The following is a 12928-nucleotide window of genomic DNA, read 5'->3' on the forward strand; positions in this document are numbered from 1 at the left end:
CGTACCTGAGAAAGTGCAGTGTTGCAACATAATATGTTGAATTTCTCCCCTACAGTTCATTCGCCACTATAATCATTATGTAGCGTTATGACTGATGATATTCTAATACATCTTCTGTTTTCTAAGATTATAGGGTTATATCTGAAATTATATTTGATATAACTTGTCATGATGATGGTTTAAATTCGGAATAGGTGTACCAATGAAATGATGGCAAATGCCACTTAATGCATTTAACCTGATACTTAATGCCACAATTCTTTTTTCAGGATTTCCTTGGTCAGATTTTTGTCACTCTGGGAGAAATCATTGGATCGCCAGGCAGTCGTGTAGAGAAATTATTAACGTGAGTGATGCATGATATGTGGAATTTTTTCATTAATTTTAAATACAGAAGATTCCAATTAATTGGGACACATTGGGACCAGTACAATTTGGCCCAATTTAGCTACCACCCCAATTTTTCAAAGTTTTATGGAAATAGTTAAAAAGGTACAAAAATGATAATCTACCATTTAATGTAACTGGTAACAAATTATATATTTAAATAAAATACAGAACAAATTGGAACCCTATCAACACTACTACCATACTATAAAACTAGGCATTATTTATAGATCCTAGGCAGTATTGATGAAGGAGTTCAATGTTCACTGCTTCATTCTTTCGATTGACTGTAAATGAAAAAAATCAGTGCAAACACCTCGTGTAGGTGGTGGACAGCCTTCATAACAAGGCTACCGACTATTCCATACTCCAAATCTTAATTTTGATTGTAACATTCAAGATAATTGTCAGTACCTTCAGATTTTTTTGTAGATCCTACCTTGTTGAAGTAGTGAAATGGTTTCATTTTCACTCCTGCCGTTTCTGGCATCTCCAAAGCCTGAATGCTTAAAACCGCAGTGAACAGAGCAGTTCAGAATTGTCTTACTGCTTATTTCTCACCAACAATAAAGTGACAAAATCACTGCTTTTTGAATGTAAGTACATGTATCTGACACTATTTACAAACCACAAACAGGAAAAAGTCTGCAGATGCTGGAAATCCAAAGCACACACACAAAATGCTGGAGGAAATTGCAGGTCAGGGAGCATCTACGTAAGCGAATATTTTGGGCCGAGATCCTTCTCCAGGACTGGAAAGGAAGAGGGAAGATGCCAGAATAAAAAGGTGGAGGGAGGAGAAGAAGGCTAGCTAGAAGGTGATAGGTGAAGCCAGGTGGGAGGGAAAGGTAAAGGGTTTGAGATGAAGGAATCTGGTAGAAGAGGAGAATGGACCGTAGGAGAAAGGGAAAGAGGAGGAGACCCAGCAGGAATTGTTAGGCAGGTGAGAAGGGGTAAAAGGCCAGTGTGAGGAATAGAGAAAGAGGGGAGAGGAAGGGAAAACATTACCAGAAGGCGAAATCGATATTCATGCCATCAAGTTTGAGGTTACTCAGAGGGAATATAAGGTGTTGCACCTCCACCCGGAGAGTGGCTTCAACATGGCACAAGAGGAGGACATGGGCTGACGTATCGGAATGGGAACAGGAATCGGAGTTCTAATGTTTGGCCACCAGGAAGTTCTGCTTTAGACGACTGGAGCAGAGGTGCTCAACGGAGTGATTCCCCCAACTTACAATGGGTCTCACCAACATAGAGGAAGCCACATTGGATGCAGTGGACACAATAGATGGCCCCAGCAGATTTGCAGGTGTAATGTTGCCTCACCTGGAAAGACTGTTTGGGACCCTGAATGGTGGTAATGGAGGAGGTGAATGGGTAGATGTAGCACCCTGGCCGTTCGCAGGAATAAGTGCAGGGGCTGAGATTAGTGGCGAAATTATTTGAAAACTGTTTACTTTTAGCATGATGTAATGTCTAACGGCCACACAAGTACACACGACAAACGCTAGTTAGTAACTGTTGGACAGCAGTCTCCTGCCCCAATTAAGCAGCAAAGTGTCCCACACATAAACGAAGGGAAACCCATCTATTTTCATGATTACTTTCTGTTCTTCATGATTTGTACAAAATAAGCAGCTGTCCTGATTAACTGACGGCCCAGTTAACTGGAATCCACTGTGTTAGCATATAATTTCATTTGAGTTGGATGCAATTGCAGTCTGCAAGTGTGAAGTCTGTAGTATCTTTATACATATTCCCTGAAAAAAGTATTTCCTGGAATACAGTTTACAATGATATGTCTAGAAATACTGCTTTTGATGTACTTCTTATAATGAGGGTACTGGCAATGTCATTGAATGCTATGTTTGGGAATATTGCTGAAAAGAACATTACCTGTTAAAACTGATTATGCCTCTTAATACTAGTTATAATGCGATACCTGGGGATGTTGGTATTAATGATTGTTAAGTAAATACTGGTTGTGATGTACTGCCTGAGGTACTGGATGTGTTACAAAGCTGTGAGTACTATTTATTGGGCTGTATATCCTGTTGGTACTGGTTTGAGAGCCCTGCTGTGGAATATTGATATACTGGAATATCTATATAAGAAAGTCAGGCACTGCAGGCTGGTGAGCTGTACATCAGTGGTGGAAAAGCTACTAGAAGGATTTGAGAGAAAGGAGTTAGCTTTTTATTTAGAGAGATTCAGCACAGAACAAGCCCTTCGAGCAGCATCGCCTGGCAACCCACTGTTTTAACCCTAGCCTCATCACACAACTATTTACAATAACCAATTAACCTACTAACCAGTACATTTTAGGGTGGTGGGAAGAAACGGAGAGCCTGGAGGAAACCCAAGTGCACACAGAAAGGAACATACAAACTTGCTTACAGAGGATGCTGGGAATGAACTCTGAACTCGAATGCCCGGAGCTGTAACAGCGTCACTCTAAATAAAGAAAGAAAGAAAGAAGTTAGTTACATTTAGAAAAAGTGATTAAAGATCATCACCGTGGCTTTGTGCATGGGAAATCAGACGTTTTTGAAGAGGTGGCAGAGAGGATTAATGAGGGCAGGGTGGTAGATGTTGTCTCCATGGACTTCAGCAAAAGTATTAGACGAGTCTCTACATGATAGGTTGGAACACATGGGGTTAGGGGTGAGCCACCTGATTGGATACAAATTTGATTTGGTGGAAAGAGAGTGGTGGTGGGGGGGGGGGGGGGGAGATTGTGATTAGTGATGTTCCACAGGGATTAGTGCTAGATCCCCTGTAGTTTGTCATATGTTAGTGATCTGGATAAGAATGAATACAGATCACTAACATATTAATGATTGAAACTTCGGGCCTGGTCAAAATGGCGGGGCCCAGGCCCAAGAGTGGAAAATAAAGCAACGTTTAGCCTATTTAAGCACAGACCCAGATGAAAATGAGCAAGGCGACAAGGCTGAAGGCGAAGGACGAACCTGTGTTCAGCTACATCGAGAAGTTTTACTCGCCTCAGTGCTGAACTGGCTCTGTGGCTGTGGCCTGTAGCCATTGGTCTCCTGGACCGGCTGTAGCACTGAACTGGCTCTGTGGCTGTGGATTCGCGTTCGGGGACTCTGCAATTCATGTTTGTGTGTTATTTGTTTACTGTATTGTATTATTTGCACGATTTGTTCTTTTGCTTGCACATTGGGTTTTTAGTGGATGCTATTGTGTCTACCTGCAGGACTATGAATTTCAAGCTTGTATATAGACACGTACTTTGGTAATAAATGTACTTTGAAATTTTAATGTAGGTGTCATGATTTCTAAGTTTGCAGATAACACCAAAACTGATGGTAGATAGCAGACAGTGAAGAATAGCATTTGGATCTTGATCAATATTGAAAGTGGGCAAAATAATAACAAGTATAAAGTGATTCATTTTGGTAAGTTAAACCAGAGAAGGATGTGCCTTATGAATGACGATGCCTGTCAGAGCATTGTTGAACAGAGAGTCCGTGGGTATAGGTCTATTGTTCCGTGAAAACAGCAACACGGGTAGACAGGACTATCTGAGGAGCACCAAGCTCAATACAATTCCTGGTTATAGTGTTGAGCCTGTGAATATGAATAGTGTTTCTGATGCTGGTTATAACTCAGAGTCTGGGATGACACTGTCCCTGTGAATCTTGATCATGCTGTGAACACTAGTTAGATTGCAGTACCCAAATGTACTGGTTATGTCACAGTATCTCTTAGTCATGCTGTTGTCCGTGTGAATATGGTTATATTGTGTGGCCTGTTAATACAGATTATGTTACATTATCCACCTATATTGTTTATGCTGCATATCTCATGAAAAATACCTTTGTTGCAAAATATGTGTACACTAATTATGATGCGACCTGTTGTTTCCCTCTGAATACTGGTTATAAGAATCAGGTTTATATGTAGTGAATTTTTTTTGTTTTGCGGTAGCAGTAGATCAAATATTACTATAAGTTGCAATAAGAAATATATATAAAAAAGTGCAAAAGAGAGAAAATTAGTGGGATAGTATTCATGGGCCTTTCAGAAATCTGATGGCAGAGGGGAAGAAGCTGATCTTAAAATATTGAGTTCCTGTCTTCAGGCTCCTGCACCTCCTTCCTGTTAGTGGAGATCCTGACGATGGAGAGGTTTGTTAAACTGCAATGTCTTGAGAAACCCGTAATGCTGCAGTGTCTGGGGATATTGGTTCTGTGGCAATGTGCAGGGACACTGGTTCTGCTGCAGTATGGAAGAGTTGTGGCTTCAAACTGCATCTGGGTTTCAAAATCTAAAGATTCAAGATTCAAAGTTGTTTACGTATTTATTTTATTTAGAGATACAGCGTGAATTGGCCCTTCCAGCCCTTCGAGCTGCCTGTCCTAGCAACCCCTGACAACACGCTATTTAACCCTAACCTAATCACAGGGCAATTACCAATTGGTCTGTGGGAGGAACCTGGAGCATCCGGGGCAAACTAGGCATTCCATGGGAGACTATGTAAATGCGGAGGATGCCAGCACTGTATTCTGAGCTCCGCCACGCTGAGCTGTTCCACAAACTGCTATGCTATCGTGACGTGGTTTAGCATCATTTCCTGCATACAAGTGCAAAGGAGAACAAAATAATTGTTACTCCAGATGAGATGCAGCACAAAAAAAAATCACAAAAGGTAAGGAGTTTGTATGTTCTCTCCATGGCCATGTGTGTTTCCTCTGGGTGCTCTGGTTTCCTCCCACTGTCCAAAGACATACCGGTTAGTAGGTGCAAAATGCTGGTGGAACAGAGCAGGCCAGGCAGCATCTATAAGGAGAAGCAATGTCGACTATTTTGTGTGTGTTGTTTGAATTTCCAGCATCTGCAGATTTCCTTGTGTTTGCCGGTTAGTAGGTGAATTGGTCATTGTAAATTGTGCCATAATTAGCTAGGATTAAATCAGTGGTGCCGGAGTGGTGCAGTGCAAAGGGCCAGAAGGACTTATTACACGCTGTATCTGTAAATAAATAAATATACATAAGGTAGGTTACATACAATACATGCAGTAGATTTATTGTACGTCCATAAAGTGTTGCTAGGCTGTACATAAGGTGACTGACAGGAAGTAATGAACCAGTGGTGGGGGCTTTCAATATTTGTTATGATGCAATGCTTTGAGATAAGAAGTGGGAATGGATCATTGTTACTCAGTACCTGGGAATGCTGATGGTACCGCAGCTTTGGGAATACTGAGTACAATTCTTTGTATTAGAACACTGGCCATAGCAGTGCATCTTGGATTGGCATAACATGGGATTGTGGATATTATGTGGTAATGGATTCAAGGCAGTACTGCTGGTGTTGTACTACTGGTTATTTGTAGGGGTTTGGGGTGCTTGTTGTGTTGGAATGTTAGATAAGATGCATTCTCTGTGCACACAAAGAAAGGCAGATTCATGAGGGACTTGTAAGACACTTAGACAGGTACATGAACGTGAGGCAAATGCAATGATATAGACATAAGGGATTAGTTTAGTTGGCCACTTGATTAATTTATTTGGTTTGGCTGCAGGGCCTGTTCCTGTGCTAGACTGTTCTACCAGTGTTCACACGGATATTATTGCAGTAACTGGGGTAAACTCTCTTGGTTGGGAGGACGACTTAGAATGCAGTATTGATGGATGTTGTCTGTAACGTAGAGCTGGTGATATTGGCTGCGCATACTGCTTGGACATCCCATTTCTACGCAGTTCCAAAGAATTTTAGCCATATTCCTTTGGACCACTGGATTTCATGTTCTACTTTGGAATTCTGTTGAAATTGTCTAAGAATCAATGGTGTTGTTGATACTGGTGATAAGTCAGCCTCTAAATACTTGCTAAAATGTTGTGATGGGACTACATGGACAATGAGGTGTCTCTGAATATTAATTGTATTGTTGTGCCTGGGAAAATGGGCTGTGGTGAGATGTGTCATCTGCTAATATAATTTACAATGTGTGTCTAAGAATCCTGGTTATAATGAAGTTGGTGGGATTATTGGAGACACGAGAGACTGCAGAAACTGGAATCTGGAGCCAAAACACAAACTGCTGGAGAAAGTCAACAGGTCAGAGAGTTCCCTCCATAGATGCTGCCTGACCTGCTGAATTCTTTCAACAGTTTGTGTTTTGTTCATGGGATCATTAGCTTCCTGTCTGTTGGGAGTTTGGTTGCCATATAGTGTCTGATGGGAGCTTTGAGTCTATTGAAGTTCCTAGAAATTCTGATTCTGGATGATTTTCTGAGAATACATTGCAGTGCTTGGGAAAGGTGTTTGTTAGTGATTGCCCCAACTGCTTATTTGTGACAGTGAGGTTTATAATTGCAGCTGAAAAAGTCTTGGTATTCAATTCCTCGCAGGTATGCAGAGAACTTCTGCAGCAGAATATGCCTATGTTTGTTTCCTGTCGATCAGCAGCTGGGCCAATGCATATTAAACAAAACTGAAAATGTGAAATTTTAAAAAAATAGAAAATGCTGGAAATATTCAACGAGTCAGGGAGCTTCTGCAGAAAGAAAAATATGTGTAATGTTCCAGGGTGACCTGAAATATACAGTAAGTTGTCCTTCTCCTTCCACAGATGTTGCCTGACCTGCTGAGTGTTTCCAGCGTTTATCTCATTTGGGCAAACACATCACCTAATCAGCAGACAAATCGTAGTAGAATAGGAGATATAAGAGAATAATAAGAGAATAAGAGATATCAGCAGACACTTGGGACGATCAGGAGGAACGGGGGCTTGAGACCGGCAGGTTGAAGAGGTCCATATTGTAACCACGCTCTTACATTTTGACCTTTTATCTGTTTTGGTCAATAACTCTAATGCTACATTAACCCACAACCTAATCCTCTGTATAATTAACTAAAGAACCAGTGGGGAGAGGGATGTTATGCAATAGATTGTTATGGTTTGGCTTGCCTTGGCTGTAACAAGGAATAGTTTTTACTTTTAAAAGTAAGTTAGACACAAACTTGACAAAAAATAAATCTACAAATCTTAGATCTACAAAGTTTGTATTAGAATAGAAAAAGGAAGTGGACATTACTTGATAGCTTTCTTTAAAGAGCTAGTATGTGCATGGTTAGAATTGGGATTAGATAGATAGATAGATAGATAGATACTTTATTCATCCCCATGGGGAAATTCAACTTTTTTCCAATGTCCCATACACTTGTTGTAGCAAAACTAATTACATACAATACTTAACTCAGTAAAAAAATATGATTCAGCCTCTTGTACTTTCTCAACTACTTAATAAGATCAAGGCTTTCACCTCACTCCCCCAATTTCCCACTCTAATATACTCCTAACGAAAGACCTGTCAATCTGTGTATTGAATATACTGAGTGACTGAACCTCCATAATGTTCTTGGGTTAATTCCAAAGATTAATTACTGTCTTTGAAATTTCTTCCTCAAGTTTGTCCTGAATGTCCAACTCTTTATTTTTAGAGATTCCTTAAGGTTGTTACAGTTGTAGGAGAAGGAGGACTCTGATCTGAAACTTCTGCTGCCTTGCACTCACTTGTGGAAGACTTTGGGAGTAAACCCCAAGGAAAAATCTGTAGCTGGTGTCCTCAAGACAGTCCTGTGTTGAGTTCAACGCTGATTGGCAACTCCTTTATTTATAGATATACGACAAGGAGTAAGCCTCCTCGTCCCTTGAGCCGCACCGTCCAGCAATGCCCAAATTTAATCCTAGCCTAACTATGGGATAATTTACAATGATCAACTAGTCTACCAAGGGTACGTCTTTGGAACGTGGGAGGAAACCGGAACACTCACGCGGTCACGAGGAGAATGTACAAAATCCTTACAGGCAGCGTGCAATGCAGCTGGGGCCAGACTGTATCAGTCCCTGCTGTTCCTTCGGATTCATCGCTGTGTGGAGAGGGGGAGCCTGCTGCTTGCTCCTCATATCGTACTGGCCCCGGGTTGCATACTGACTTACCTATGACAGCTAGGCTGCAGTATCCATGATCGTCCCCGACCAACAGAGGGCCGCAATTATTTTGAGACTGTGACACCTGGCTTTAGACACTCCAGCCGATGGAAACATTGTCTCCACATCTAACCTGTAAGAATCACTTATGATTCTTCTAAATTTTTAGGGAGTATAGGCCCAGTCTGCAGAATGTCTCCTTATATAACAAACAAACCTGCCATCAGGAACCAATATTCCCTTATTGCAAGTTTATCCTTATAAGATGCTGAGACCAAACCTGTGAACAAAATTCCAGATGCACTCTCGCCAGGGGTCTAAGTAATTAAAGCAAGATGTCTCTACTCATGTTACTCTGATCCTCTTGCTAAAAAGGCCGACCTTCTCGATGGCTTCCTAATTGTTTGATGCACCTGCATTTTAATTTAAGTGATTTATGTAGAAGGGCACCTGTGCTCCTTTGAGCATCGGCTTTTCAGATATAAATGCATTCTGATTCAGATTCATTTATTTATCACAGGTACATCGAAACAATACAGTCAAATGTGTCATTTCCTTTAACAATTAACACAACCTAAGGATGTACGGGGAACAGCCGCAAGTGTCACCACACATTCTTGTGGCAAAACAATACCCCTCCCTCCTACCCACCTACCCACCCACATGCACGGACAGAACTCCAGCTGCAGGATTTCACTTCAGTACTTCTGATTGGTCTTTGGTATTGAACCCCTGACCCCAAACTCCTGCAGGGTCTCACCCCTTAAAGAATACTTCCCATCAAAAAAAGGTGACCTCAGTGTTTTCACATTATCTTCCATCTTTAATGTCCCTGTTCATTGACATTACGTATCTGTATCCCTCAGCTTTCTCTGCATCCTCCCCAGAGACCGCAGTGCCACTGAGCTTGGTATCATTACCAAGCTGAGAGAGAGAGCATTACCCAGGAGTTCTCACACAGGATTCCCTAATAGTTAACTTGCAGGTTGAATTGGAGGCAATGAAGGTAAATGTAATGTTAGCATTCATTTAGAGAAGGCTAGAATACAAGAGCAACAATGTGATGCTGAGGATTTGTAAGCCACTGGTCAGACTGCACTTGGAATATTGTGAGCAGTTTTGGGCCCCTTATCTAAGGGAGGGTGTGCTGACATTGGAGAGGATCCAGAGGAGGTTCACAAAAATGATTCCTGGAAAGAAAGGGTTAACATGAGGTGTGTTTGATGGCTCTGGGCCTGTACTCACTGGAGTTTCAAAGAATGAAGGGGAATCTTATTAAAATGTATCAAATTTGGAAGACCTAGATGGAGGGTGTGTTTCCTATGGTGGGGAAAGATTAGGATCAGAGGGCACAGGGACATGTATTAGAAAAGAGATGAGGAAGAATTTCTTTAGCCAGAGAAGATGAATCTGTGGAATTCATTGCCACAGATGGCTATGAAGGCTAAGTCATTAAGTATATTTAAAGCTGAGGTTGATAGGTGCTGGATTAGTCAGGACATCAAAGGTTATAGGGAAAAGCAGGAGAATAAGGTTGGGAGGGATAATAAATCATCCTTGATGGGTCGATTGGCCTAATTCTGCTCCTATGTCTTATGGACAGATCAATGAGCTGGACAGTGAATTCTGTAAGGGTGGTTCCCTATCCAAATGTCCATAATATGTCGATATCAAGCTAACTGTTGTCTAGCTCTCTGCTTCTCACTCCTATTTTTTTTTAAATCACCTGGTTCTATGTTCTATCTTCCATCTACGGAAGGCATTCAAGAATCACTGAAACTTTAGAAGATGGTTGAGACGAGGTGTGCATTTATGGCCCGAGTGCCAAGAGAGAGAGACAGTGAAGCGGGTCAGCAGTTCACTGACTTTTAATAGGAAAAGGAATAAACATTAGGCCAACAGGCCATTAACTACAACTTTCAAACTAAAGCTAACGCTGATACAGTGGCTCTGCAGTATAGCAGGATACTAAAAAATAATGCTCTTTAACAGCATCAATCTAAACAGTAGTCTTCTTTCCCAGATCAGGACAATGGTAAGCAGGGAGCATTGACAGTGCTGTGGTTTTGGTTAAGTCTAAACAAGCCTGAAACGAGAGGAAGGGAATTGAATACCACCACAATGGTCTCACACTAATTGGCTGGAGCGTGCATACTCACGAGCTTGATTGCCAGTCTGATTCCACAGCCTGGCAGAGCCTTGGTTGTAACAATAGTAACCAGGACATTCACTACCGCTCTCTCTACCATCTGAAAATTTAAAGATGAAGGTCATTTAGTCTGGACAATTTATCACCTTTAACATTTCCACTGCTGGTTGTTAATTAATGGTAAACTCTTTGAGCTCCTCCTTTAGTCTGGGTCTGTAATCCACTACTATTTTCAAGACGTTTTCTTTCTTTGTTTTTGTGAAGGCAGGCACAAATTGTTTGTCTAATTTCTCTGCTATTCTCTCATTCACCAATATACTTTCTCTTGAGCAACACACACAAAATACTGGAGGAACTTAGCGAGTCGAGGAGCATCTATGGAGGGGAAATAAACAGTCGACATTTCAGGCTGAGACCGTTCATCAGGAGTGGAAAGGAAGGGGGCAGAAGCCAGAATGAGAAGGTGGGGGAGGGGAAGGAGTACAAGCTGGTAGGTGATAGGTGAGACCACAGGTGAGGGAGGAAGGGCAAAGGATGATTGGTGAAAGAGGTAAGGAGTTGAAGAAGAAGGAATATGATAGGAATGCCAGTGGACCAAGAAAGAAAGGGAAGTCGGAGGAGCTCTAGAAGAGGTTTATGAGCAAATGAGGAAAAGAGAAGGAGTAAGAAGGGAACAAGAATGGAAAATGGAAAAGGAGAGATGTGGGAGGTGGAGAAATTACCTTAAGTTAGAGAAATTATTGCTTATGCTACCAGGTTGGATGCTACCCCAAAAGAATATGAGATGTTGCACCTGCAACTTGAGTGTGGCTGCATTGTAGCAGTGGAGGAGGCCAGGGACCAATGTGTGGGAATAGGAACTGGAGATTTCACCTTTTGTGATGGCTGGAGTGAAGGTATTTCACAAAACACTCTCCCGTCTATGTCAGGCCGTACCAGGAGCACCTGATACAGTAAATGACTCTGACAGAATTGAGGGCGATGTATCAGCTCATTCTCCAGGACTGGTTGAGGCCCTGAATGCTGATGAGGGACGAGAATAGGGGCAGATGGAATTTCTCATATCCCAAATCTGTAAGAGATCCAGATTAACTTTAACAAATTATATTTTTACTTTTTCATTGAAGGGCCTATTCCTTACTAGGGAATAGTGGAAAACCAAATATTAAGGATGATTTTAACAAGAGTTCTACAGTAATCACAGGTGACTTCACTCTATATATATAAAATGGTCAAATTAAATTAGCTATAGTACTGTGGAGGATGAATTCCTGGAATGTGTATGGAGGTTTTAAAAAATTTTTTTTTTGCCTATAAGGAATATACTTTGCTTATAAACTGTGTATTTGTTCTTTAAAAATCAGATGTCCCTTGATTATAGGAGGATGCTTATGATAGGCCACTTAAATGTTGAATTTCAGAATGTCATTTATTGACTTTTCTTGAAAAAAACTATTTTGATCATATTTCAGAGCCAGTCCTTATGATTATATGCCTGTGATAGGATAATAAATTTGAATGCATTGCTAGGGATGAAAAGAGAGGAGGAGGTGGAGAGTATCTTAAATGTATCTATTTTAATGCTAGGAGCATTGTAAGAAAGGTGGATGAGCTTAAAGTGTGGATTGATACCTGGAATTATGATGTTGTAGCTATTAGTGAAACATGGTTGCAGGAAGGGTGTAATTGGCAACTAAATATTCCTGGATTTAGTTGCTTCAGGTGTGATAGAGTAGGAGGGGCCAGAGGAGGAGGTGTTGCATTGCTTGTCCGAGAAAATCTTATGTCGGTGCTTTGGAAGGATAGATTACAGAGCTCCTCTAGGGAGGCTATTTGGGTGGAATTGAGGAATGGGAAAGGTGTAGTAACACTGATAGGAGTGTATTATAGGCCACCTAATGGGGAGCGTGAGTTGGAAGAGCAAATGTGTAAGGAGATAGCAGATATTTGTAGTAAACACAAGGTGGTGATTGTGGGAGATTTTAATTTTCCACACATAGATTGGGAAGCTCATTCTGTAAAAGGGCTGGATGGTTTAGAGTTTGTGAAATGTGTGCAGGATAGCTTTTTGCAACAATACATAGAAGTACCGACTAGAGATGGGGCAGTGTTGGATCTCCTGTTAGGGAATGCGATAGGTCAGCTGACAGATGTATGTGTTGGGGAGCACTTCGGGTCCAGTGATCACAATAGCATTAGCTTCAATATAATTATGGAGAAGGACAGGACTGGACCTAGAGTTGAGATTTTTGATTGGAGAAAGGCTAACTTTGAGGAGATGCGCAGGGATTTAGAGAGAGTGGATTGGGTCAAGTTGTTTTATGGGAAGGATGTAATAGAGAAATGGAGGTCATTTAAGGGTGAAATTATGAGGGTACAGAATCTTTATGTTCCTGTTCGGTTGAAAGGAAAGGTTAAAGGTTTGAAAG

General features: G+C 41.3%; 1 protein-coding gene across 2 annotated transcripts in view; it reads left to right on the forward strand.

Annotated features, from left to right (window-relative positions):
• The window catches only part of cpne9 (copine family member IX), a 627771-nt gene that overhangs the window by 287751 nt on the left and 327092 nt on the right, over positions 1-12928 (forward strand). For both annotated transcript variants that reach the window (XM_073072861.1, XM_073072862.1), the window contains exon 6: positions 270-346. In XM_073072861.1, coding sequence (XP_072928962.1) covers positions 270-346 — 77 coding nt within the window. The remainder of the gene's footprint in view (positions 1-269; positions 347-12928) is intronic.

The sequence above is a fragment of the Hemitrygon akajei genome, chromosome 19 (assembly GCF_048418815.1).
Source record: "Hemitrygon akajei chromosome 19, sHemAka1.3, whole genome shotgun sequence".
Classification (NCBI taxonomy): Eukaryota; Metazoa; Chordata; class Chondrichthyes; order Myliobatiformes; family Dasyatidae; genus Hemitrygon; species Hemitrygon akajei.